At 34.0% G+C, this 27,732-nt stretch overlaps 1 protein-coding gene across 6 annotated transcripts in view; it reads left to right on the forward strand.

Annotated features, from left to right (window-relative positions):
* LOC133191164 (TBC1 domain family member 5-like) overlaps positions 1–27,732 on the forward strand; it is a 29,245-nt gene continuing 1,513 nt past the window's right edge. The window contains exons 1-19 of one of the 6 annotated variants that reach the window (XM_061326879.1): positions 1–49; positions 5,148–5,389; positions 6,810–6,918; positions 8,241–8,330; positions 10,877–10,957; positions 11,185–11,252; positions 11,493–11,595; positions 15,352–15,440; positions 16,531–16,551; positions 17,237–17,287; positions 17,519–17,588; positions 18,079–18,248; positions 19,279–19,421; positions 19,555–19,661; positions 20,668–20,758; positions 24,256–24,426; positions 25,508–25,743; positions 26,533–26,632; positions 27,175–27,254. In XM_061326879.1, coding sequence (XP_061182863.1) covers positions 5,172–5,389; positions 6,810–6,918; positions 8,241–8,330; positions 10,877–10,957; positions 11,185–11,252; positions 11,493–11,595; positions 15,352–15,440; positions 16,531–16,551; positions 17,237–17,287; positions 17,519–17,588; positions 18,079–18,248; positions 19,279–19,421; positions 19,555–19,661; positions 20,668–20,758; positions 24,256–24,426; positions 25,508–25,743; positions 26,533–26,632; positions 27,175–27,254 — 1,998 coding nt within the window. In that variant the 5' untranslated portion in view covers positions 1–49; positions 5,148–5,171. Of the gene's footprint in view, positions 50–96; positions 174–5,147; positions 5,390–6,809; positions 6,919–8,240; positions 8,331–10,876; positions 10,958–11,184; positions 11,253–11,492; positions 11,596–12,893; positions 12,997–15,351; positions 15,441–16,530; positions 16,552–17,236; positions 17,288–17,518; positions 17,589–18,078; positions 18,249–19,278; positions 19,422–19,554; positions 19,662–20,667; positions 20,759–24,255; positions 24,427–25,507; positions 25,744–26,532; positions 26,633–27,174; positions 27,255–27,732 lie in introns of those variants that run through there. The other 5 variants (XM_061326880.1, XM_061326878.1, XM_061326884.1 and 2 more) reach the window with 5 other exon arrangements.

Genomic DNA, 27,732 nt, shown 5'->3' on the forward strand with positions numbered 1-27,732 from the left:
TGATTTTAGTTTGAACTTTCGATCCGAGCCCGGCTGACATCATTTTCCGGTAAGTCAGTGGACTATAATCACTATTTACATACATTGTTATTGTGCACGTTTGTCGCTGAGAATATTGCCTGCTGTTAAACAGTATAGTTCATTGTAAATGATTTGAAATAGATTGCACTGAAGTAAGTGAACTCTTGTTCAAAGTAAATTCATACATGTAGTCTAGTTCGAAACTATGAATTTTACTCACATGACCTAATAAGTTTTGCAATCATTTGAGTAATTGTAATTTGTTAGTTTTAGCTAGTTAATAACTAATAAGTAATGTTCCATGAACGAGAGTCATTACAGCATTTGCTCCCATGGTGCATTTCACTACAGACGGACAAGTCCTGTTATTTTGGTCATGTCCAGCAGCATCCTCTCTCCTCTGAACTTCTCCAGTCCATTTTGCAAAATTTGAGACAAATTTCACTGATTTTACCGTGGTAGAAAAAATATAACAGTCGGACTCATGAAATTTATCATTAAAAAAAAATTATGGATTTTGTCATGTTTACTACAGGTCCAGCACAATCTCTTAATTTAGCTATATAGCTTGAAATAGCTATATAGCTTTATTAAGCTATTCAAAATAGCTTGATAAAGCTATTTTTATACAGTTTTTCACAAAAATGTTTTTTGCAAGAAATAGACAAAAAGTCACAAGTATTTGACTATTCATATATGTACTATGGGCTAACAAAACAACAACCGAAATCAAAGATAGTTCTAACATTGCAGCATTTGAATACTTTTAAGCAAAAGATATATTTCCATTGTTTGAGTAACTGTACACTACCTTATGTGCGTTGAGGCATGGATAAGTATGATTGCTTCTCATTGTACTGAATTATTACCAATCAATTATCTTGTTGACCATAATTGGCCTCCTTTATAATTTCATTGCAGAAGTAACTATCAATTGCTTTATATAGCCTCAAAACATTTAGAACTTTGAGTACAAAGTCTCTTAAGGAGACACAATTTGATGAGTGATTTTTACATGCATTATTTTCAGAAGAGTTCAAGGTTGAATATTATCACTGCACCAAGGTGCGACTTTTTGTGGATGCTGAGAAAATAGCACATTTATGAAAAAAGTGTGATAAAATAGCTAAATCAAGCTATTCTGAATAGCTTAATAAAGCTATATAGCTAAATAAAGCTATATAGCTAAATCAAGAGATTGTGCCAGACCTGTACTAATGAACTATACTGATGGAAATAAATAAGCAGATAAGGGAACACATGTATTGATGGTGAAATTTGCTTTATTGTCGTTGGATTTTGATCAAGCATAATTCATTAGATATGTGCATTCAAAGTGAAATTTTGAGTATCTGGTGTGTCCTCTCTGCTTCCTGATCACATCCTCACACCGTTGTGGAACACTCTGCAACATGCTAAACATTTTTAGGTAACAGTAGTGTTCCCTTATTAATTTCCATCTAATCAGTATATTTTCATCATTTTTGATGGTTAAAATTTTTGAAGCAAGTCCATTCCCAAGTAACTATAAGCCCTACCTGGACTAATTTTGAATGGACAATGCATCTAGGCATGGACACTACCAGACTTGCTTCAGAATCAGATGCTGGATCTGACCTACACTTTCATTTTACGTTGATCTCAGGATGCACACTATCTAGAAAAAAAAATTGATGTGAGATTTGCCTTACTTCTATAGATAACATTCATTCAGGTGAGCTTCATAATCTGTGAATATCTAAGTTTCATACAAAGAGCATATTTCTGTAACAGGAAAGGAGAAAATGCACATTACTCCCTCCTTAGATTGTCTTCACGCCCTCAAAGACAAACCCAAGTTCTTATTTGCCCCTGGCAGGACTTTCACCTGCAAGTCCAGAGGTATTCAACAGCGCCAAATCTGCAACAGGAAAGGAGAAAATGTATAGCTGGACTGGGAATGGATTCAAGGACCCCTGCATCACTAGTCAGGTGCTCTACCAACTGAGCTACCCAGGCCAATATCCATGACCCAAACCATTACATTTCATAAAAGAGAGGACATGTTACATTCTGTTTGAAAAATTAGCCATTCAAGGAATTTCACATAGTTACCTTATTCAACCTGATCTAAAAGTGTAGACTCGATGTTAGATATCCTTTACTATTTTTTGAAAAATCTGGGGTTTTTTTAGTGTTGTTGGGAGGGGGAGTGTTGGGGGTGGGGTGGGGATGGTGGCATTGATCAAGCTCTTTTCCGTTAGTAGGGAAACTAATCACCATTTCAGTTCATGTTTGTTTGTTGTTTTAATAACATCCCTCTCAAGAATTTTTCACTCGTATGGAGACGCCACCACTTGCTGGTGGAGGGCTGCAAATTTAGACCTATACTCGGCACTTGGGGCCATTTAGCAGTGAGGGATTCTTTTCTTTCCAACACCTACTGCAACACGGGACCTCAGTTTATACGGTCTCATCCGAATGCCTGCTCACCGCGTCACGCGGTGTCCACAACGTAAGGCTGAACTCCTTACTCCGTGACTCTAGGGTAGACGCTCTAACCACTGCGCCACATGGGCAACGACTTTATTATGAAATAGTTTCTCAATAACCACAGGAACAGAAATGACAAGATTTATTTGAAATCTTCATTACTGGATGTACATTCAAATTTATTCAAATCATGACATGCTGCAGATATGATCCAGCAGCTGTCAAAATTTTACTTGAGATCCAGATGCTTTGAAAAAGAAGATCATTGAGATTTTTTTTTCTTATAAGAACACTCAGTTTTAAATAAAAATCTTCAAAACTGTCTCTAGAAGAGTAGGATTACTATGTTTATATTAACATGATAAATATCTAACATGTCTGAGAATGCCTGTGCACATGTTGTTGTTTTAAATCATGAAAAAGAAATGTAAATAGGGAAATAAAGGCTTACAAAGATATAGACTTCCTTATTTGATATAACATACAATCAGGGTACTAGCAGATTTATGTAGATTTGAATTTTCTACAGCAGACAAAATATAAAGAATGATGTATATATGAACATGATAGTTAGGGTACACCTCCTAATGTATGTATGAATTGTCTGTCCAACTGTCCCTCTGTCTGTCTGTCCCACTTTGTTTTCCACACTTTTCTTCTAAATGCTTATAGATATTGAGGTGATTTTTGGTATTTGAGTGTTATCTTGATAACTTACAGATAGGGTTTGCATGTCGTTTGGCTTCATTGATTTTAGACGCAATTATGACCTTATTAATTTTTAAGGGTTTTGCACATTTTTTTCCTAAAGGCTTGCAGATATTGAACTGATTTTTGGTATATGAGTTTCCCTTGATGAGTTTTAGAAGAAGATTGCATTTTGCTCTGCTTCAATGATTTTTTGAGGGAATTGTGGCATTTTCAATTTTTAATGGGAACCACATTAAACTTGCCAGTAGGGGACTAGTATTGCTAATGCAATACTCTCAGAATGCTTGTTAAACTCACTAGTCACTTTCAAACTTAATACAACTAATCAATAACAAGCAGATATGAAAACTAATGATAATGTAAAAAATAGTCAGCAAAATTGATCAGGTGTGAATTACTGTACAGCAGGAAATTAACTCGCGGAGTTAATAATTGCTATATTCGCGGACATTTAATTCTGCAAATTTAACATACAATAAATAATTCTTCAAAAATTGATACGGAAAAATTGAAATATTACCGATATCTGTGATTAGATTCGTTAACTCTCTGTGTTTCCTTGCAAACATAAAAGCAGTAATTAATATAATAGCGAATATGAAGACTGTCTTCCTAATTATGCGGGTGTACTGATCAATCACTTACACGTAGTTGTTGTGTTTTTAAAGCTTAATTGATAAAAAAAAACTTATATATTATAACTAACATTTAATTCTGCCACCCAGTAAAGGTGTGATGTAATTACGTATAAAACATGTATTGTTAGATTTCACTTATTACCTTTAAGGCACTTACATAGAAAAGACAATACTGTTACACCTTGTACACATTAATTAAATTTTATTAACAGTTCAACATTTTGATTGTCAGCAGTTACAACCATTTAGATTCAGGGGGATTTAAATAAACTGCAGTAAATACTACTCTATACTCTACTCAAAACATACCTATAAACGAACACCTCCCAAAGGGCTTCTTTTTTTTTTTTAAATGAATATGAAAAGATTTGGATATATGACTTGAAATCACTGGAATAAATCACTTGAGTCTAGAGTAAATAAATATGTATTTCAAAAACATTTAATAAAAAGGAAACTAAGAAAGAATAAAACAAGAGAAAGAAAGAAGAAAATTTATCATTATAAATTGTACAACATTTTGTCTTCTAATTGGGATCAGTACGGTGTTTCGTTCTATTTATTCTGGTTCAGAATCGACACAATACACAAGGTAAATACTGGCAGACGAGTGCTAACAATTTTTCTTTTCTGTGAATTCAAACGACTGTAATTTGCTGATTTCAGTAAGAATTTTCAAATTTATTTCATAAATACATGAAATATGGTACATAAAATAAAAAAGGAAAGGAAACAAATGAGTAACATAAACAATGAACGCGGGGGGGGGGGGGGGGGGGGGACAAATGAGTAACATAAACAATGAACGCGGGGGGGGGACAAATGAGTAACATAAACAATGAACGCGGGGGGGGGCGGGGGGATCTGTGCTTCATTTTGAGATTTTCTGTGTGTACTTGATACGGTCTGTAAAATTGTGCACTGTGTCTGATTCATGATGCAGGAAAACAATAAATCTTGTTTGAGGATCCTGTTAGTCATTTCATTGATCAAAAAACCTCATCTAGGGAGCCAGAAGCAGTGGTTAATGTTATCAAATAAACTGCAGATATTAAAGCTTGTCTAATTTTGTTAGATGAGTAAATACTTTTGTACGGAAGTAATGTTTATTAATCATTTATTTATTGATTGTCATAGGAAAGACACAAGAAAGTTGACTGATCCATGTGCATAATACAATGCATATATTAACTGTTATAAATAGAGTCACAGCTTTTTTAAGAAATAAGGCACAATTTGTCTCCCTATGAATGATATTTTAATAAATTGTAGCTTACAAATATTGAACTCCATAGATTTTTGCAGGGAAAATGATTACTTGAAACAACCATGTGGGCATCAAGAAACAAGGAGATGATGCCCCCTACTCAGGGGGGTCCTCCAACAAAGGATGAGATCCTCAGTACTCTGGACAGCTTTGGGGACAAGACAGTACAAGAGAAAGAAAACAACAACAATCAACAACTAAGTAGACCACAAAGTGACAGCAGCTTTGATGATTGGGAAAAACCAGATCCTCCCAATGCTAGCTTCTCCAATTCCTACAGGTAAATAATCTCAATTCCTACAGGTAGATAACTTCAATTCTTACAGGTAGATAACCTCAATACCCAAAGGTAGATAACCTCAATACCCAAAGGTAGATAACCTCAATTCCTACAGGTAGATAACCTCAATACCCAAAGGTAGATAACCTCAATTCCTACAGGTAGATAACTTCAATACCTAAAGGTAGATAACCTCAATACCCAAAGGCAGATAACCTCAATTCCAATAGATAACCATAATTCCTACAGGTAGATAACATCAATATACAAAGGGAGATACTTGGATACCCAAAGGTAGTTTAAAACTTCAATACCCAAAGGTAGATACTTCAATACTCAAAGGTAGATAACATAAATTCCCAAAGGTAGATAACCTCAATTCCTACAGGTAGGTAACCTAAATTTTTACAGCTTGATAACTTCTCTTTTTTCTACAGATAATAACTTCTTTTATTCTTACACGTAGATAACCTCAATTCCTTCAGGTAGATAACCTCATTACCTAAATAAGTACAGGTAAATAATCTCAATTCCTACAGGTAGATAACTTCTTTATTCCTGTAGGTAGATAGCTCCCCAATCCCTACAGGTAAATAGCCTCTTCAGTTTGTACAGTCAGGTTGTGTCAGGTAAAATAGCTTCTCCAAATATTGCCAAAGGTCAATAGCTCCTCCAGTTCCTAAAGGTTGATTACTTCTCTTACTCCTGCAGGTAGATAGCTTCTCAATTTCTACAGGCAAATAGTTTTTTTTTGATTCACAGTAAATTTTTGGAAATTGTATAGGTAGGTAACTTTTCAAATTCTGGAAAATACATAGCTTCTCTTACAGGTAGATACTTCCTCAATATCTATTGGTATGTGAGCTTCTCCAGTTCTTGAAGGTAGATTAGTCATTCAAATGCTCACAGATAGGTGTCTTTTTCAGTTCCTACAGGTCAATAAATCTCTTAAACTTACTGCAGATAACTCTACCAACTACTACTCCTAGAGGAAGAAAACTTTTCAGATTCCTGCAGATAGTTAACATCTATGATGCCTAAAGGTCATAGTTCTGTACGTCCAAAATTAAATGAATTCTTCCATGGCTGTTTGTAGATTACTTTTCCCTCCTATAAGAAGTTAGCTTCTCAGATTCTTACAGATAGTTTCTGTAATGCCTATAGGTAATACATATGCATTTCCAAAGTAAAAGAATTCTTTAATGCCTGTGTGTAGATATTTTTTCCAGTTTTCACATACTGGAGGGTAGCCCAATTTTTTTTTTCAGTAGGATTAACAGAAAGAAAATACTTACAGTTTTTTAGATGTTAATATAAATGTATTGATACTCAAAATATCCTTTAACTATCGACCATCCATTTGTTATCTGTTTGACTGTCCTTTTGATGTAAATGGAAACTATGTTTTTGTAAATTTTAGTTTTGAGTGGGAGAAGTTATTCAAGAGGAAGAACTACCGCAAGGAACTGAGAAGTTACGCAATGAATGGCCATCTACGCAGCAGCCGATTTCGCAGCGTGTGCTGGAGGGTTTGTCATCAAGATTCTGCCTTCATTTGATATTCAGAATTCTTTTAACTGCAAACATCAATCTTAATTCTGCCAAAGCAATTTTATTAGATGTCATCTCAATGAACATTACTATTAGCTAGATTTAGGAGCTCATTTTTATATTTCTGTCACTTGCTAAACAGGGTGGATCTGCCTGGAACAATTTTAAAATTGATAAAGCTATTTAAAATATGCATTTTCAATATACCTGTAGTTTTTACGGTATTTTTAGCTCACCTCAACAAAGCTGAGGGAGCTTATGTAATACTTGGCCTAAGAGTCCCAACTAGGTTAAAGCTTTTGGAGCAGATTTCTTTCCAAGTTCTTCTTTGCCCTATATTAATCAGAGATCATGGATGATGTATCTAGTATACTTCATTGTACCAGTCAGGTTTCAGATGCTGCGTCTTCAGCCAAAGAATGACCAACTGTTTGTGTTTTTTGAGCAGGTTAAAGTTTTGAGAGCAAGTTTAAGTTTTTGGAGCAAATCTCATTCTAAAGTTACTACAACCCCAATGATGACCAAACTTACATGGATGATACGTCTAGGGATGCATACTACCAGACTTGCTTCGTATGCTGGATATGACAAGTATTTCTTGGATGGGTGACCAAGTTGAAGTGTTTGAGCAGGTTCATTAAGTAATTATAAGCCCTATGGTGACTGAACTTGCATAGATGATACATGTACTTCTAGGGATGCACACTACCATGCTTGCTTCTTATGCTGGATTTGACCTTCCTGATGAGTAACCATGTTAAATTTTTTGTGAGGTCCATTCCCAAGTAACTACCAGCTCTTTGGTGACAAAACTTGTTTGGATGATGCATCAAGGGATGCACATTGCCATACTTTAAAGATTTTGGAGCAGGTTCATTCTATAGTAACTTATAAGCAAATGGTGACCAAACTTGTATGGATGATGCATCTAGGTATGCAGGCTACCAGACTTGGTTGAATGCTGAACCTCAATAACATTTTCTAAGTGATTTAACAGGAAAATTTTGCTCACTTCCAGAATATGTTTAGTTTGAGGCTTTGCTTTAAAGAAAACACTGAGATGAGCTACTGCATACAGGGAAATTTTTGCCCCTGTTTTATTTGTGCTCCTTTGCCCTTGTTGCCAGCTAATTCAAGAAAGACAACATTATCTCATAAACACAACTGTGTCTGGGCGAATTTAAATTGGGGCAAAATTGTTTGCAGTTGTGAAAGGGTGAAAATAACACAAAAATATCCCTGTACACAGTGTGTAATCTTTGATAACGTGTTTAATTTTCTGATGTTGATTGAATTTTAGGTTTTTCTGGATGTACTGCCAGAGGACATAAAGCAATGGAAGAACAGCTGCAAGAAATCCAGAAGTAAATATACAGACCTAAAAGATCAGGTTAGTATTACACACCCTCATCCTGGTATCCTCATTTTTCCTCGCAGCTATGTTAAGGCTTCCCGAAGCTTTAAAATGCGCTCAAAACATTATATGTCATTGCGAGGTCGGTTTTGGTTTTAATTTATAAGTATTGAACTTTAGTACTTCCAATTTATATAATGGGTTTCCTCGGCTATATATTAGCATATTTGTTATGATATCACATGACTTTGTTGATCACGTGACGGTCATTTATAATTTTTTGAAGTGTTTCATATAAATCGCTTCGGCGCAGCTGATTAACACAATAATTATTAACATTTTGTTATATAAATAAACTCATCGTATCCTTGTGTATCCGAAATGTGCTTGGGAAAAGTCATAGTATTACTTGGGTACAAAATATTTCCTGAGAAATTCAACTTACCTACAAATTTGAGGGTATTTTCCACACAATATCGTAATCTGTATTAAAACAAAGCCAACACACATTTTTCCCAAGCAAGATTCAGTTAGAGAACAAGCTCTTCTTACAGATTTCCACAAAAATTCTCAGATTAATCCTCATTAATCACCTGCGCCAGACTCTTTTATACACACAAAATAAATTCTACCTCCTACCACGGGTATAAAACAGAGTACATTTCAAAAGTATATTTTTCATAAGCATTTTGAAAATGATGAATTTCAACCAAGGGTAGGTAAGCGGCATTTTTTTAAAATATTCGGACATATAAGACTTAAAAAACCTTAAACGACCCGTGAATTTTGCAATAGCTATCTAGCATTTTACATGCAGTTTGAAATAAAGTGTAAATTTCATGACACTCTCCCCGTCATAAAACCTCAAGTTTGCAGTGACCTGACGTCATTTTCCATTATGACGTCATATTTTGGTAGTTCAGAGATGTGAAGGCACAGAGTGCACTGTCATATTCTATGGGAAGCCTTAACCTACCTGCGCTGTGTACATTAACACAAATTTATAAAAACATGTTGAATAAAATAAAGTATTGTTATCTTACCTGATTAATATTAGGCCAACAGAAAAATCTGTGTTTAAGGTTTCCTGACTGATTCGTTTCTTTTATCCCTCAACCAGATTTTTTTTTTTTGCAGCATTAGAAATAAAACAAGGTATTGTGAGCTCTGAAGTAAAAAAAAATGATACCTCCCACTCCCATATGATTATAATGGCGAATTCCATAACTTGCTCAAATATTTCTCAGATCACAATGAAAAATAGGAGGTGCACAATGACAATATGTTAAAAAAGTTCCTGGGAAAGTCTCATTAAATTTTATTGAGTGGTATAGGAGGCATTGCAGATAAGAGATGGGTACCCATCATCCAGAAAGAATGGCAGTTTCCATGTTTTTCTATCAATGGGAACCCCAGTCACAATGGCACTATGTAATAAAGATTCTGTGAAAGTCTCATTAAATTTTATTCAGCGGTATAGGAGGAGTTGTGGATAAGATACGGGTACCTATAACTGTAATGGATGGACACCCCCTACTTTTCAAGGTGGGGTGTAATAAGGAAAAAATATATCTGATCTCAGCATCAACACAGAAAAATGAACTGATAAGAATACTAATAGATACTCATTAATAATATCCAATTGACATTGTTCTGTTTGAAAGAGATCTTTATAGACTAACTTTTTATGCAATTCTGGCATAGAATCGATTTTGACCTCATCATAAACTGATCCATGTACAACCCAGTTCCACTGGTGTAAAGTGATATCTCACATTGTATGCAGTAAATGAAACATGGTTATAGAGAGCATAATAAATTCATGCTTACAGCAATGTAATTTTCATACCCTCTAGTTTTTAAATATTTTATGAACTTAAAGGATATAAGAAATTATGCTTATAACAAATCAAAATTGTCTATCCCTGGTACTTCGTTATAGGCATATTAACCTTATACAAATGTGTCTGGGCCTTTTATTCACTTTAATGTGCATGTTTGCTATTTGGTATATAGGTTATCATCATTTACCCTAAATTTGCTCATTGGATCCTGACCTTTAACTATGAGAGTCAAATTATTAGATTTAGAAAAAAACGTGTCCAGATAACTTTTAACTACGTAGAGTATTTAGTATATACAATGTATGAGAGTATATCATACCATCAGTACTCACAAATGACCCTGAACGAAGTCAAATCATATTTATTCTTTGGTGCAATATTTTGTTGAAATGGTATGATACATGTACTGTGTACAAGGAAATTTTTATTTTTGCCTTTGCCATTTCCACATATGGGCAAATTTATAACTGGGCAATTTCAAGAAAGACACCATTTTCTCTTCAACACAACTGTGTCTGGACAAATTTAAAATGGGTAAAAATTGCTAGTGTGTATGGACAAAAATAACATGCGACAAAAATAATCCTTTATACTGTATTTTATACAAGCCTTGGGGATATAATTTTTTTAATGAATAAATTTATATCATATGCTTTTTTTCTTGCATAGATTAAAACATGCTTGTACATTTAAAAATTCCTGTCTGTACATTAATTGATTGTATAATGATATTTATAGTTGATTGTCAATCCAAGAAAAGCAGTTGATTCAAGCAGCTCAGATTTAGTAGTCAACAATCCACTCTCCCAAGCTGATGAGGTAAAATACCTGTGTGGTGTCCCAGAGAGAGAGAGAGAGAGAGAGAGAGAGAGACTGCTGAGAGGGGCTGATGCTCATTATGAAAGAGAGATTAATCAGTGTAGTTGTCCTAATATTGTTTTCTCAGTTATCATTTTAATTGTATTTTTTTTTAAAGTAGTATTTGACTGTAGAGTGTAGGAGAAAATCCTGTTTGATTTGTGTGTACATGTATTTATCTTATATAGAGTCCATGGAATCAGTTTTTCTTGGACAATGAACTGCGACTGACCATCAAGCAAGATGTCATTAGAACGTAAGTTTTCATATCTTTCCACTTTGTGCCTTTTGCAAAATCATTCAGTAAGAGCAAGACAAATGAGTTACAAAGATAAATCTACCTTGGAATATTGCACATAAATTAAACGTATTCACTATTGTGTAAGTAATTCACTGTGTGAAAAATAAGTGCACAGAAAATGTGTACAACTTAAAGGTATACACAACTGTTTATTCATCCAATTATTAAATGCAAAGAATTTCTGTGTTTAACAAGGTACCCTAGGATTGCATTCTTCCAGTCAAACCAAGTGCGGAATTTAATGGTGGACATCTTGTTTATTTATGCTAAACTAAATGCTGATACTTCGTACCGACAGGTGGAATACCGTTTTATGCTTCCAGGCTTATGGTTTTCCAAAAGGAGAAAGACTTTAAAATATAAATACAGTTATCATTTTTAAATAGTGTTAAGTACATTCCAAACCATTGTAATTTTGTATGAAAAAGATTCATGTTTCTCTGCACACATTGAAGTTAATAGTTCTTTATTAATTCTCCTCTTGGATTCTCATAAGTTTGGTATAGCTGTCTTTTGCATGTGAGTTTTGTAGCCAAAATAGCCTTCTTGCTGTTAGCTTGTGTTGTTAATTCTAATAACCACTATTTTTCTGAAACTGTCATGTACCGTATATACTTGCCTATAAGTCGATTTTTTGGGAGTTAAACTTTGGTCCAAAACTCTTTATCTGACTTATACGCAAGTTATAAAAAGACTGGTGTTTTAGTGGGTCAATCCCTCTAATTTAAGCTTAAAAAATACAGCCGACTTATAGGTGGACGGACTTACAGGCGAGTATATATGGTATGTGTAAAAGGACATATAACATTATGAAGTATTTATTTCTTTCAGTTTCTGTTTATTGTATTTGTACAGTATATGTCCGGAATATGAACATGTAAATTCAGCAGACTTTGACATGCTTTTCTGTGTTGATTAAGACATAATAAGCCCACATTTTCAGTAATTATTATTCAACAATTTGTTGTGAATGATTTGTATGATCAATACAATATTGCATATTTTAAGACATGAGAAATGTAGAAAAAGAGTACTGCATGATGAAAAAAGCTTTCAGAAGATGAAATATTCCTCAAATTAAGAAAAAAAGAAAGAAGCAAGGATATTGCATTAATCAAAAGAGTTACTTTTCTGGACAGTGAATCATTTTCTTTTTTTTTGGGGGGGGGGGGGGGGGGGGTAGTATTCTTTTTCATTTAAAAACACAACAAGAAATGATGGCAGGATAACCATTGTACAAATAAAAAGTATTTTAAGTATATTCAAATACAATCCAATTACCAAATCAATGTGTTTTGTGGGTTCAAATTTTTTAATGGACAAATTGGCTTTTCATCACGCAAAATGGCTGTCTGAAATATAAAACTAGGGGTTATTTTTGCCATACTAGTTAAGGAAAGACAGCTACTGTTTACCACTAACAATAAAAGATGTTTTCTTTTTAATCACTAAACAGCTGATTTTTTTTACCACAGATTTTTGTTGCAGTTACTTTTCCCTACCAGATTCTAACTCTCCACATTTTTTTTTTTAAAAAAAAAAAATCTTTTCATTTTAAGTTTTTTTTTTTACTTCCTTCTTGAACTTTTTTTTTAGTTTTCCTGAGGTAGAATTTTTTCACAAGGACGATGTTCAAGAAATGATGGTCGATCTTCTGTTTTGCTTCTGTAAAACAAATACAGACCTTTCTTATAAGCAGGTATTTTAATTCCAAAGCATGTTTTATGTCATGAAGTGTGATCTTGGTTTCTCATATGCTCCAATGAATCTTTTCCCGCAGATCGATTACCGTGTCAAAATTAAGATTTTCTTCTTGTGGGGGGGGGGGGGGGGGGGGGGGGGGTTTAACCTGAAAAAAAAAAAAGAATCAATGAGAGAAGTCCAATGAATTTCTCTAGGTTAATTATTTTCTTATATGATGTTTTATGAGGAAAGTATATGGAGAATTTGCAATGCCATGTAATTTTTGTGGCAACTTTCTTAAAGAGCTTTCTTTAAAATATTATTACAGTGAATCTAATATGTAAATGTTACCGAGTGTAACCATTCATGCATTAATATTTAATGTTTAAAAGATTTTTTATATCACGGAGAAAAATATAGCTTTAGATCCAAGATACATGTATTAGGGTTGTACCAAACAGATCTACTCATATTTGGCAACTTTACAGAACATAATGACAAGTGTGAACATAGGAGTTGTATTGTTTACCTTTGAAAAAAACAACAACTTTTTTGGGGGCATGATTGGCCTTTATCCCTATATTGATTTAGCATGTTGTTTGAATAACAGTGCTGATGATGAATCAGAATCTTACAGGCTCTTACCATGACTGTGAGTGACTGTAGGCAGAAGTTCTTACAGATGAAGTAATTGATCATTAGATTCTCTGACATTCCATCCTTCTTCACTGTCTTGTTGTTACAGATGAAGTAATTGATCATTACATTCTCTGACATTCCATCCTTCTTCACTGTCTTGTTGTTACAGATGAAGTAATTGACCGTTACATTCTCTGACATTCCATCCTTCTTCAGTGTCTTGTTGTTACAGATGAAGTAATTGACCGTTACATTCTCTGACATTCCATCCTTCTTCAATGTCTTGTTGTTACAGATGAAGTAATTGACCATTACATTCTCTGACATTCCATCCTTCTTCAGTGTCTTGTTGTTACAGATGAAGTAATTGACCATTACATTCTCTGACATTCCATCCTTCTTCACTGTCTTGTTGTTACAGATGAAGTAATTGACCATTACATTCTCTGACATTCCATCCTTCTTCAGTGTCTTGTTGTTACAGATGAAGTAATTGACCGTTACATTCTCTGACATTCCATCCTTCTTCACTGTCTTGTTGTTACAGATGAAGTAATTGACCATTACATTCTCTGACATTCCATCCTTCTTCAATGTCTTGTTGTTACAGATGAAGTAATTGACCATTACATTCTCTGACATTCCATCAATCTTCACTGTCTTGTTGTTCCAGATGAAGTAATTGACCATTACATTCTCTGACATTCCATCCTTCTTCGCTGTCTTGTTGTTACAGATGAAGTAATTGACCATTACATTCTCTGACATCCCATCCTTCTTCACTGTCTTGTTGTTACAGATGAAGTAATTGACCATTACATTCTCTGACATTCCATCCTTCTTCAGTGTCTTGTTGTTACAGATGAAGTAATTGACCATTACATTCTCTGACATTCCATCCTTCTTCAATGTCTTGTTGTTACAGATGAAGTAATTGACCATTACATTCTCTGACATTCCATCCTTCTTCGCTGTCTTGTTGTTACAGATGAAGTAATTGACCATTACATTCTCTGACATCCCATCCTTCTTCACTGTCTTGTTGTTACAGATGAAGTAATTGACCATTACATTCTCTGACATTCCATCCTTCTTCAGTGTCTTGTTGTTACAGATGAAGTAATTGACCGTTACATTCTCTGACATTCCATCCTTCTTCAGTGTCTTGTTGTTACAGATGAAGTAATTGACCATTACATTCTCTGACATTCCATCCTTCTTCACTGTCTTCCTTGTGTAAAAAAAAAAAAATGAAAATTTCACACTTAATTTTATATGAAATAAATAATATTAAAGAAATATTTTTTAATTAATATGTGTTTGGTGTGCAGTTTTCAATTTTGCATGCATTCTAGAAGTTTTGGAGAGAATGTGTGTTACACAGTAATCTGCTTTGTTTATACATCTTCCTGTTCGTTAAAAGTCTTTTAAAACTGCATTGAATCTACTAATACGTCATGCACAGCATGTAAACATTACAATTGTAAGTTTTATTAATGTTTTAGTGACATGCTGATACAGAAATTACTTTTAATAATTTTATTGGGGGGGGGGGGTTCTTCATCAATAGCAAACTTTTCAAAAATATAGTTTTGGGTTTTCTTCTTTTTTTTTTTAAATAATAGTTTTTGAAATCACCTTGATTAAAAATAAGCATTTTTACATTTGACCTTGATTGGCAATGTTGAATGGTACTTGAGTGATCTTTAACAGAATTTGATGTGTGTTTTAGGGAATGCATGAACTGCTGGCCCCCCTGATCTTTGTCTTACACTGTGATCATCAAGCTTTTCTACACGCTGCTGAGGTGGAAACTTTAGGGTAAGTCTTCACTAATTTGTTCTGTTTTCTCTACTTGATACTGATTTCACATGTAGATTTCATTCTGTGAATTTTATCACTATCAAAATTACCACTTATCTGATTTTAATGTTTATCATTTAACATGATTTTTATGTATGTATAAAACTTTGACATGATTATTGATGTTAAACTGCATAAGAATAAATTCTTCATTAAAACAAGATGTGTTTGTGAAACACTGATGCCCCTGTATGACAACTTATAGCAAAGGTTAAACTTTCTCAAATGCAAATCAAATATGTTGGTACCCAAAGTAAGGTCTTGTCTCAAGAAATATACCTGTGAAATATGAAAGCCCTAGCAGTAACCATTGAATAGATGTGAAAAAGGTTAAAGTTTTTCAAAAGTAAGTCAAACATCAAGGTCAAGGTCAAATGGTCAAAATTAATGGTGCCTAAAGAAAGGCCTTCTCACAAGAAATAAACAGGTGAAATATGAAAGCTGAAGCACCAATCGTTCAAAAGTTATGACCAAGTTTAAAGTTTTTCAAAAGTAGATCAAACTCCAAGGTCAAGATCAATGGATTACAATTGTTGGTATCAAAAGGAACGTCTTGTCAAAAGGAAAATATGAAATATTTATTAAATGTTAAATATGAAAGCCCTAGCAACAACTTTTCAAAAGTTGTGTCCAAGGTTAAAGTTTTCCAAAAGTAGGTCAGAGTCCAAGGTCAAAGGGTCAAAGTTGTTGGTATCCCAAGGAAGGTCTTGTCACAAGGATAACATATGTGAAGTGTGAAAGCCTTAGCATCAGTGGTTCAAAAGTTATGGCTAAGGTTTAAGTTTTTTCAAAAGTAGGTCAAACTCAAAGGTCAAAGGGTCAAAGTTGTTCAAATCCAAAAACTATCTTCGATACGGGGGCATAAAAACATGTCCAGAGAAACCGTATACATGTTTGGATAAAGTGTATAGAGGGATGTAGACATTTTATGGTTGTAATTTATGAGTATACTCATACTGAGAAAGTGTAGCAGAATCAAGTTTATTCTATCAGAATATTTCACCAACAAAAACAGTTAAGAATATATACTGCATAATGACTTTTACAGGCAGATTAATGCCCCAGACAGGTTAGCTATTTAAAAAAGAAATGCTAAAATGAAAAGTTCATTTGATTGCTATTTTGTCTTTATGTATTGGTGATGGAGAAAATATATATTACATATACTCACTTCAAACATGGCTAATCATTTTCAAGTATTGCATATATCTGCTTTAAAGTGCATTTGCCATCTCTATAACTCAATAAATATCAAAGATGAAAATTTGGACAGTAGCATGTCCTCTCAGATCTCTACAATTATCTCTCTTGTTTTTTAATGAATTTATTAAAGAGTTATCACCCTTTCGCCTTTCACTGCTTGCTTTCTTTAGATGGCCAGTAAAAAGACAGTTTTCTCTTTATTAGACAGAAAAATACCCTCTATCATATTATTATTAAAAGCAAAAAAAGAATTTTTAAAATTTTGTAAACCAGTTTATTGAATAATTGCATGAAATAAGATTGAATACTGTTGATTTTAATGAAAAATGTACTAATATTTTTTGTTTTTCCTTTAACATGAAATAGTTTATGTTTGTTGCATTTAAGTTGGAAATTTCCTAAAAGATATTTCCAAGGACTATCTATCAATGAATGAAAATTTTAAAGGAAATCTAATATGAATTATATATATATAATTTGTGATTTAACTTTTGTTTTTGTATTTTTCTGGTTAGATAATTCTGATTTTCTATAAACTATCTTTGTTACAGGGATATTGTGAAAGAGGTCATGGATCCTGCATATTTAGAGCACGATGCTTAGTAAGTAGTCTTCTTTAAAGAAGGAAAGTACTGGCCTTACAACTGTTGTATATCTAAGTACTGGCCTTACAACTGTTGTATATCTAAGTACTGGCCTTACAACTGTTGTATATCTAAGTACTGGCCTTACAACTGTTGTATATCTAAGTACTGGCCTTACAACTGTTGTATATCTAAGTATTTTATTTATGACATAAGAACTAAACTATAAACATGTCTTTGTTATTGTAGTGCCCTGCTGAGTCAGATCATGCGTACTGTGGAACCTTGGTATAACTCAAAAGACCTTCCTGTATCTAGGGTATATATATCATTACATGTATTAAGTAATTTGTCAATGTGTAAGATATGCATACCCTGCTAAATGTAGCACAATCATTGAAAGGTATATATTCTGGCATAGAAAACACAATCATTGATTTCCAAGGTCTGCCTTAAGGTTTACCCCAGTATTTTTACTTCAATAGAAATTTATTTCAATCATTGATTTTCCTGAAATAGTTTCTTTCACATGAACATCTTCATTTATGGACCTTCAAAGTCATTTAAAATATAATTTTTAAATTTCTTTTTTTAATTTAATACCAGATATAAATTATTTTTTCTATTAACAATGAAGTAAAATTAATTTCAGAAAAGATTTTAATGTGTTGATGTGAACTGTTACATAAATATCATTAATTGTGAAAGTAGGTTTTACAAATAATATCAAAACTGGTGACCAGCAAACTTTAACGTAAAAAATTTTGTGCAATTAACCATACAACTCAGGAAGATGATTTTTATTTAAGGGTAGAGAAAGGGTCAACTCCATTCCATTTGCCCGTCCTAAAGACCTGAACTCATCTAGTGCCATTGTCACCAAGCTGACACGAATACAAGACTACATCCTGAAGAAGTTTGATCACGAGTTACACGGCCATTTAGAGAGGCTAGAGATTGCTCCACAGATCTATGGAATGTAAGTAGAGATTGCCCCACAGATTTATGGAATATTAAGTAGAAATTGCTCCACAGATCTATGGAATGTAAGTAGAGATTGCTCCACAGATCTATGGAATGTAAGTAGAGATTGCTCCACAGATCTATGGAATGTAAGTAGAGATTGCTCCACAGATATATGGAATGTAAGTAGAGATAACACCACAAATCTATGGAATGTAAGTAGAGATTGCTCCACAGATATATGGAGATCTATGGAATGTAAGTAGAGATTGCTCCACAGATATATGGAGATCTATGGAATGTAAGTAGAGATTGCTCCACAGATATATGGAATGTAAGTAGAGATTGCTCCAAAGATCTATGGAATGTAAGTAGAGATTGCTCCACAGATATATGGAGATCTATGGAATGTAAGTAGAGATTGTTCCACAGATCTATGGAATGTAAGTAGAGATTGCTCCACAGATATATGGAATGTAAGTAGAGATAACACCACAAATCTATGAAATGTAAGTAGAGATTGCTCCACAGATCTATGGAATGTAAGTAGAGATTGCTCCACAGATCTATGGAATGTAAGTAGAGATTGCTCCACAGATCTATGGAATGTAAGTAGAGATAACACCAAAGCTCTATGGAATGTAAGTAGAGATAAATCCACAGAATCTATTCATGGAATATAAGATAAATATATATATATATGTGTGTGTGTACCTCAGTAGATGTAAGAAATATTAGATGTAAGGAATATAAGAAATAATGCCACTGATCTGTGCAGTGTTAATGAAAATAGAACTACATACTCAAGAGCTCTAAAGATATATATAATTATATAATCTCTACACAAATATGTCTAAGTGATGTTAGTCAAGATTTATATACCTCCACAAAGCCATGGACTGGAAGTGGAAGATAATCCCACGGATATTCAAAATCTATACACTGTTTAATCATTTTGGTTAAATGTATTATTGATACATATTTGTTTTTGCCTTGTTCCTCTTTTTGGCTATGATGTTAACAGTTTTCTCTTGTTCTTTTTTTAGACGTTGGATAAGACTGCTGTTTGGTCGGGAATTCCCCATGCAGGACCTCCTAGCTCTGTGGGATGCTATATTTGCTGATGGAGTTGGATTTGAACTTGTGGATTTTGTGTTTGTTGCCATGCTACTGTACATTAGGGACCTGTGTAGGAACTTAATTGTTAAAAACAGTTTTTATTTTCTCCTCTGATGAATTCTTGTCAAATTCAGTTTTTCTTTAATATTCACTCTGTGTAATGAAATCTTAACATGTCTATTATATCAATATGCTTATTTTAGTACTGGCTAGTGATTACCCACAATGCCTTAATTGCTTGATGAGATACCCACCATTAGCAGATATCAACCACTTGATTGATAATGCCCAATATCTTAGAGAACCAAAGGTACGTACATGTATCACTGGTGTCCAAGAATAAAAGGTATCTACCACTGAAAGCCCAGAAAAGTAAAGGTTTGTATCACTGGTGTCTGGGAACTTATTTAGTTACAATTATGTACTAAGTGATACCAACAATGGACCCTTGGCACTGATAAACACAAGATAATACTATAGTTCTACCTGGCTTTTTAACAAAAGATTTTTTTTGGCAGTTAAAACTGACTGACATTTACTCATTAATTTTGCAGAACATTGACGAGCTTTATTAAGTTTATGTATGTTTGATAACAAAATGTTCAGTTTCTGGATAGTTGCTATTTAAAATTATCATTGTGGCAACAATTTAATCATACTCCCCCATGGTATTTGCCTTGGATCAATTATGCTAGCAGGTATTTGGCATTTTATATCCCTGCAAGCATAGTTCAATCACCTTGTCCGTCTGTCCACCTATCTGTTGATCATGCATTGAAAATATATTTTTGAAAGTCTTTTTTAACTCCTGGACATCAATCAGGCAAACTGTTTGGATGATTATAGTTAGCAGTAAGCACCCTACCAAAAATATGAAATTCATATTCACTGGGTCTAGGGTCCAAGCCTAAGGCTGGGGCTAAGTTGATAAAATATTTAAAATGTATGTACAAAAAATATCTATCAATCCATGTCACATGGGTTCAGAGTTCCAGTAAAAGCTAGAATTGAGTTGATCATAAGCATAAGTCTCTTGGGAGATTGTCATTGTGCTTGGTCTTTTTGTTTACAAACATTAAATTTTAGGAAAATAATCTTAAAGGAACAGATTTTTGTCATCTAGAAATGTAAGATCTTATACAGTATAATGATCATGAAATTATCATTCACTCATTCACTTGGATAATTAATAATAAATGGGGAAATGTGTTGTAATTTGAAACGAGTAGTTTTTTCTTTTTTCTATTGTTTAACATGAAATAAACTTTCTCACTGCAGTAAAGAGATTAACAGTAGATGATTTTGTTTCCTTTCAGCACCACCCCCGGCCTCCTACCTATACCTACAATACAGTGAACAATGCAAAGTCTCCTGTCACGCAGAAACCACCACCTAAAACCAGCTCAAGTAGGTCATCCCTCTATGAAATTCAATGTAAATAGTGTCTCTATCAGAAACCACCACCTAAAATCAGCTCAAATACATGTAGGTCATCACTCAATGAATGTACAGTAAAACTTGTCTAATCCGGCGACCAGTGGTTCCAAAATTTTTGGCCGGATTAGACAACATCCGGATTGGAGAAAATTGAACCGCTATAGCAAGTTTCACTTGAAAAAATCGTTATTTTCGTATGTTTTGAACTCTAGATCTGTTTGTTCTTCAGAATTTTCATTCCTGTTTAAGTTTTTTATTCAGTAACGAAATATATTATCTGTTGGTTATTCATTAAATTTGAAAATCGTTAAATGTTTTAACACACTCCAAAACCTCATCATAGCTGTAAATATTATTTTGTTAGGGACAGATTCCTAATTAATTTCTTTCTTTTAAAATTAATATGTTTGAATATTTAGACACTGTATTTGTTAATTTCAAATGTTATAATGAATATTGGATCAAAATCTTCTGTCATTTTGGTCACTGTAGACTAGCGACACAAAGGGAAGTAATTCAAATTACACGTCGTGCACGCAAAACGAAAGTAGAAAGGAGATCATGAATAAGTTTCCATGTTTTTCTACAGACATGCTTCACGCAACCATCACTATCACTCGTTCTTTTGCAAGTTTTCTCGCCTTACTTGAGCCATTAATGATATTTTTTAATCACGTTTGTTAAAATCTAAATTGTCGATACAGGATAGATCATTAACAAGACAATAAATTCCCCACGCTAGACTTCTCTAATGACCAGCGAGCACAGTTAAAAATAAGTGGCCAGATTAGAGGAGATAATTTGTACTAATTATGAGCAGTTAGTTCTTTAAATAGCGGCCGGTTTACAGAATAGGCAAGATCCAGATTGAACAACATTTATTAAACATAAATTATAAAGAAAATTCAAGGGACTAAAATATTACGCCGCACTGAGCAACATGCCGGAATGCACAACACCCGGATTCAACAAGTATTACTGTACATGTAAATGTCTCTATCAGAAACCGCCACCTAAAACCAGATCAAGTAGGTCATCACTTGTACTAATTTAAATGATGTCTCTGTAGAAACTGCCACCTAAAACCAGATCAAGTAGGTCATCATTTGTACTAATTTAAATGATGTCTCTATAGAAACCGCCACCAAAAACCAGATCAAGAAGGTCATCACTTGTGCTGATGAAAATATTGTTTCTAGAAGAAACTGCTGCCTAAATCCAGCTCAAGCACTGACATTAATGTCTCAATCAGAAAACACCAGCTCAAGTACATCTCCACTTGTACTAATGTTAATAATGTCTCTATGAAAAACCACCTCCTGAAGTCAGCTCATTGACAAGTCCTAGATTGTACTAAATGTTAATAATGCCTCAATGAGAGTCCACCAGATAACAAAGGTTAGCCTTGTTACTGTAAATGATATAACAAATGACATCGGCAAGGAATATCTGTCGTGCAGAGGTGCTTGGTTTGGGGGTCTATTTCACTGAATTTCCACTGTTGCCATACCATACAGTTTTAAATGCTTGATACTTAGACAACGGGGGCCAATTGGAGAAGAAAGGGAAGAGTAGAATTTTGGCAATTGTGAAAATAAAAGTTTAGGGTTGTTAAGTAATCTGTTTGACTTTACTATTTATTGTTTATAAATTCAGTTTTAAAGAAACTATTCAAGATATTTTCAACAAACTTCATGCACTACTGTAGTACAAATTTTCATGTTACATTACTAATGAACCCTAGGCAGGGTTTTCATGTCCTATGGACATATTTCTAGTTGTAAATAGAAATTGTAGAACTTCACACATTATGCATTATTCAAGATTTTGCAGATTTGGAAGTGTATTTTGTTCCATATTCCAACACTCTTCAATATCAAAATTATCAAATTACTAATTATAAAATTAGAGTCTATTTCAATAAGAGTTCTAGTTGTTTTTAGCTCACCTGAGCCGAAGGCTCAAGTGAGCTTTTCTGATCACTTTTTGTCCGGCGTCCGTCTGTCTGTCTGTCCGTCTGTCTGTCTGTCTGTAAACTTTTAACATTTTCGACTTCTTCTCAAGAACCACTGGGCCAATTTCAACCAAACTTGCCACAAAGTATCCTTGGGTGAAGGGGATTCAAGTTTGTTAAAATGAAGGGCCACGCCCTTTTTCAAGGGGAGATAATAAAGAATTAGTGAAAAATTAATAGCATCTTTTAAAAATCTTCTTCTCAAGAACCACAGGGCCAGGAAAGATGAAACTCATGTGGAAGCATCCTCAGGTAGTGTAGATTCAAGTTTGTTCAAATCATGACCCCCGGGGGTAGGGCGGGGCCACAATGGAGGATCAAAGTTTTACATAGAAATATATAGGAAAAACCTTTAAAAATCTTCTTCTCGAGAACAGCAAAGCCATGATGGGTCATATTTATATGGAAGCATCCTCAGGTAGTGTAGATTCAAGTTTGTTCAAATCATGACCCCCGTGGGTAGGGCGGGGCCACAATGGAGGATCAAAGTTATACATGGAAATATATAGGAAAAACCTTTAAAAATCTTCTTCTCAAGAACAGCAAAGCCATGATGAGTCATATTTATATGGAAGCATCCTCAGGTAGTGTAGATTCAAGTTTGTTCAAATCATGACCCCCGGGGGTAGGGCGGGGCCACAATGGAGGATCAAAGTTTTACATAGAAATATATAGGAAAAACCTTTAAAAATCTTCTTCTCAAGAACAGCAAAGCCATGATGAGTCATATTTATATGGAAGCATCCTCAGGTAGTGTAGATTCAAGTTTGTTCAAATCACGACCCCCGGGGGTAGGGCGGGGCCACAATGGAGGATCAAAGTTTTACATGGAAATATATAGGAAAAACCTTTAAAAATCTTCTTCTCAAGAACAGCAAAGCCATGATGAGTCATATTTTTTTGGAAGGGGCCATGATTGACTATCAAAGTTTTACATAGAAATATTTAGGAAAAATTTTAAAAATCTTCTCAGGAACAGCAAAGCCCTGATTGATCATATTTATGTGGAAGCATCCTCAGGTAGTGTAGATTTTATTTTGTTCAAATCATGACCCCCAGGGGTAGGTTGGGGCCACAATGGAGGATCAAAGTCTTGAATAGAAATATATAGGATAATATCTTGGAAGCATCCTCAGGTAGTGTAGATTCAAATTTGTTCAAATGATGACCCCTGGGATAGGGAGGAGCCACAATTGGGGATAAAATTTTTACAAAGGAATATATGGGAAATTTTTTTTGAACATCTCAAGTACAAGAAAGCAATTTGTTATATTGACATGGAAGCATCATCAGGTAGTTTAAAATTCAAGCCCCCCCCCCCCCCCCCCCCACACGGTGGTAATCTTTTCAATACTGAACTCATTTGTGCTTTTTGCCTAGCCAATGTGCTCAGGTGAGCAATGTGGCCCATGGGCCTCTTGTCTATATTTATGAGCACCACAATGTTTAACAGCTCCCACTAGCACCAGTACTAACAAACACCAAAGGAGTGGGAGTCTGACCTCCAGCTTTTCTGAATTCTCACGCAAAATGAGACCTAAAACTTTACAGATGGATGGAAACAAGCCATCAATTTACAAATCTTCTAGTGTTCCTATGAACTTGCAGACAGACATTTCCCCAGGTAAAATCTCCATAGAGTATGGTAAATGGATGTTGTGTCTTTAGTTTCTTTGGTTATATTTTCCTTCTCCCTGTTAGCCAAGAAGAAGAAAATGCAAATCTTCTATTTGACAGTGGTTCTTGTCAAGAGGTGGGGAACATCTATTCATGCTTCCAAAAAAATCAATCATTTGATATAAAACAAAGGCTTCTTTCTGCTTCAACTTTTGTTATAATTGCAGGGAAACTTTAATTCAGTGAAGGTGTTGTGTCTAACTTGTGGTTCTTACAACTTTTTATATCTTACCCAGCACTTGGTTTTGGTGTATAGAATGTACCTGTCAGTATAATTGGTTGCCATCAATACATCAACATACTTAATTGCATGCATCCACAAAGTCTGCTTCACAATTCTGCCATTATTTGATCTCAGCAGCACAGTTTTTTTCTTTTTTCTTTTTTTGAAAATATTTTATAATTAGATTAGATAAACTGAAATATAAATATTTCAAACAATCATATCCATTTTCTTTTATATTGATTACTGTCATGTTATAGAAGAAAAATGTTTCATACAATTTTTGGAGTAAGTACTGTAAATGTACCTAAATTAGCACATTCAGAAATTTAGTTAGTCGTCCTCTTTTACTATCACAATCTTAAATTAATACATTAGAGTTTTAACAATTACATGTATTAGTTTACTGAGGATAACCAAATTTTTGCGACACCATTTTGCATTAGAAAGGTATTTAAGATTTATAAGAGAGATAAAATTTTCACGAATGTCGGTTATTGCTGTATATAATCTTTAGAAGTAAAAATATACTAGAGAATGAAATGTTTGAGAGCAGTTGGTCTCACATTTGCAAATAAAAAGTAAAAGTAATCTACAGTATTCATGTAATTTAGCATGTAAATATATTAGCAGATAAGAAGCTGTGCAAAAGGTGCTAAAATATGATTACTGCTACAAATAAGTATGTTAACAGTATTTGATGTGATTTTTACAGCAGTGTCCTGTAAGTGTACAGTCATGTACTGGATATGTTATTCTGAGAGGCAATATGATACATCATTTTATATATAATAAACATGTTTAGGTACTCCCCAGTACCCTCAGCACAAGAGAGGGTCATCAGCTAGTCTCTCCCAAGTAGAGGACTCCATGTTTAAACAAACACCATCACCTAGCAGTATGGCTCGGCTGGAAACTGCCAATGATAGAATTGTGAATACCACTGCTTACAGCTCAGATGAAAGTCCGTTGAATGGAAATGTTGCTAGATTCTCCACACTGCCAAACATGAAGGCTAAAGGAAAGAAAATTTCTAAACAGGCAAGTGTTTGGTAATGCTTAGGATGAATTTTCTTCCATCATATAAAGTTGTTGGTCAGCATCAAAATGTGCATGCTCTTAATTTATCACTAGTCACAGAAAGAAAATACACATGCAGACTTGGTCAAAAGTAAATGTAAAAGTTATTGATATGACCATTTTACATTCATGTGATTGTGTATATACCTTGGTATGCCTGAGGGATATGCAGCATAGTGCTGTAAAATGAATATTCTTAATGCAAACAAAAATACATTTTGAAATGGAGGAAAACAATGACCCACTTTGCACTTCATATGACACTGAAGGTTAAAAAAAATGTCAAAGTTATCCTGTTGTGATCATAGGAAAATTAAAAAAAAATGTTTTTTGGTTGAACTAAGATGCAAAATCAGCAAGATGATGATCTAAAAACTTGGTGAAAGCTTGGAATGAAGTTCCATTCTCAGTATCTGCATGCAAGTCTGGGGAAAAAATGTATACAAATCTTTGTACATTTAGGGAGACATTATGATTACAATGTTAATAGTTTTAAGTTAGTGCATTTTGAATGAAGGCTTGAATTTAAGTAAAATGGTTTTAGTTCAAACAAATATATAATATTAACTCATATTTTTTGTGGTGTCCGTCTATTCCTTTTGCGTTTAGCTGAATTTCTGAATTGAACTGTTCAATAAAACATCTTCAAATTGCAGATTCATACAGTATATCTTTAATTATTTAGTCCTGTATTGGCAACTAAATTTTCATCAATAAATTTCTGTTGAAATTCATTGTGTGATTTTGCAGGTTGCTGAGTTTGAGCACAGGATTGGTGAACTACAAGGGCAGATCAATGAGAAGGAGTCCATGTCACTTTATTGTGCTAATAAGCTTGATGTGCATATCGGTAAGCAGAAGAAAAATAAAAAGTTCAAGTTGGTAGAACATGTTTATAGCAATATAACACAAAGAATATATGTAGTTATAATAAATACCCTCCCGTCCTCCACTTATTACATGTCTACAAGGTCATATAGTAATGATGTTGATATGGGTAGAACGGGGTTGGCACTTAGGTTTTCAGGAAAAAAGAAACATTTTGTAAATTTTAGCATTGTAGAAGTTTACATTTGTCACAGACATTGCTTAGGACTAGGGACTTTAACGATTACAGATATTCAAGATTAAGCCTGCACAATGTGGCAGTGTAATTTCTTAAAAGTTGCTGTGGTCATATAGTCATATATGTGATTTTTTTCTCACCCTATTTTAAATGTGCCCCATAGGATTGGAAAGGGGGGGGGGGGGGGTAATTCCTATGAAAACAGTTCTCGATATCTATGGAAATTACACCAGAGAGCTCAAAAATATTGTTAATTAAGAAACAATTTTGAGGGAGATATTTTTTAGTGAACTTTCCAGTAATGTCTTGGGGTTTTTTTTTTTTAGGTCGATTGCAGACTGAGATTTTGAAGCAGTCCTTGGAGAATGAAGATGAAATATTATTAGCAATAGCTGGAATAAAACAGGTAGGAGTCTTTAAACTTGATATTTGTGTTCTTGGTGTACAGTCTACATGTTTGTAATAATATTCAAAAGGAAAAGGAATGGTAATGGCCAAATCTGGCCCTTTATTTGATGTAAAAATCAGAACACAGTTAAAATTGTGATAGTTTATTGTTAAGAACTTAAAATGATGTTTGTTTTAAAAGCAGCACTAATTTTGATTCAAAGCTTACACAGAGACCACAAAAAGGTGCAGAAGTAGGACATTTTCCCGAATTTCCTCAATTCTGGTGGAATTTTGTCAAATTTGTGATACTTTTCACTTTGGGAAACATAGAGCACAAGCTTGCCTATCTGAGATTTTTATTCATAAGATGCATCTGATACTAGTGTATGAAATATGTAAATTTCATAGATAGGCAAGCTTGTGCTCTATGTTTTCTGAAACAAAATGTGCTGTAAAATCAATGAAAATTTGCATAAAAATGAGAAAATTCGGCA

The sequence above is a fragment of the Saccostrea echinata genome, unplaced genomic scaffold (assembly GCF_033153115.1).
Source record: "Saccostrea echinata isolate AGI-Se365-2 ecotype Australia unplaced genomic scaffold, CSIRO_AGI_Sech_v1 ptg000023l, whole genome shotgun sequence".
Classification (NCBI taxonomy): domain Eukaryota; kingdom Metazoa; phylum Mollusca; class Bivalvia; order Ostreida; family Ostreidae; genus Saccostrea; species Saccostrea echinata.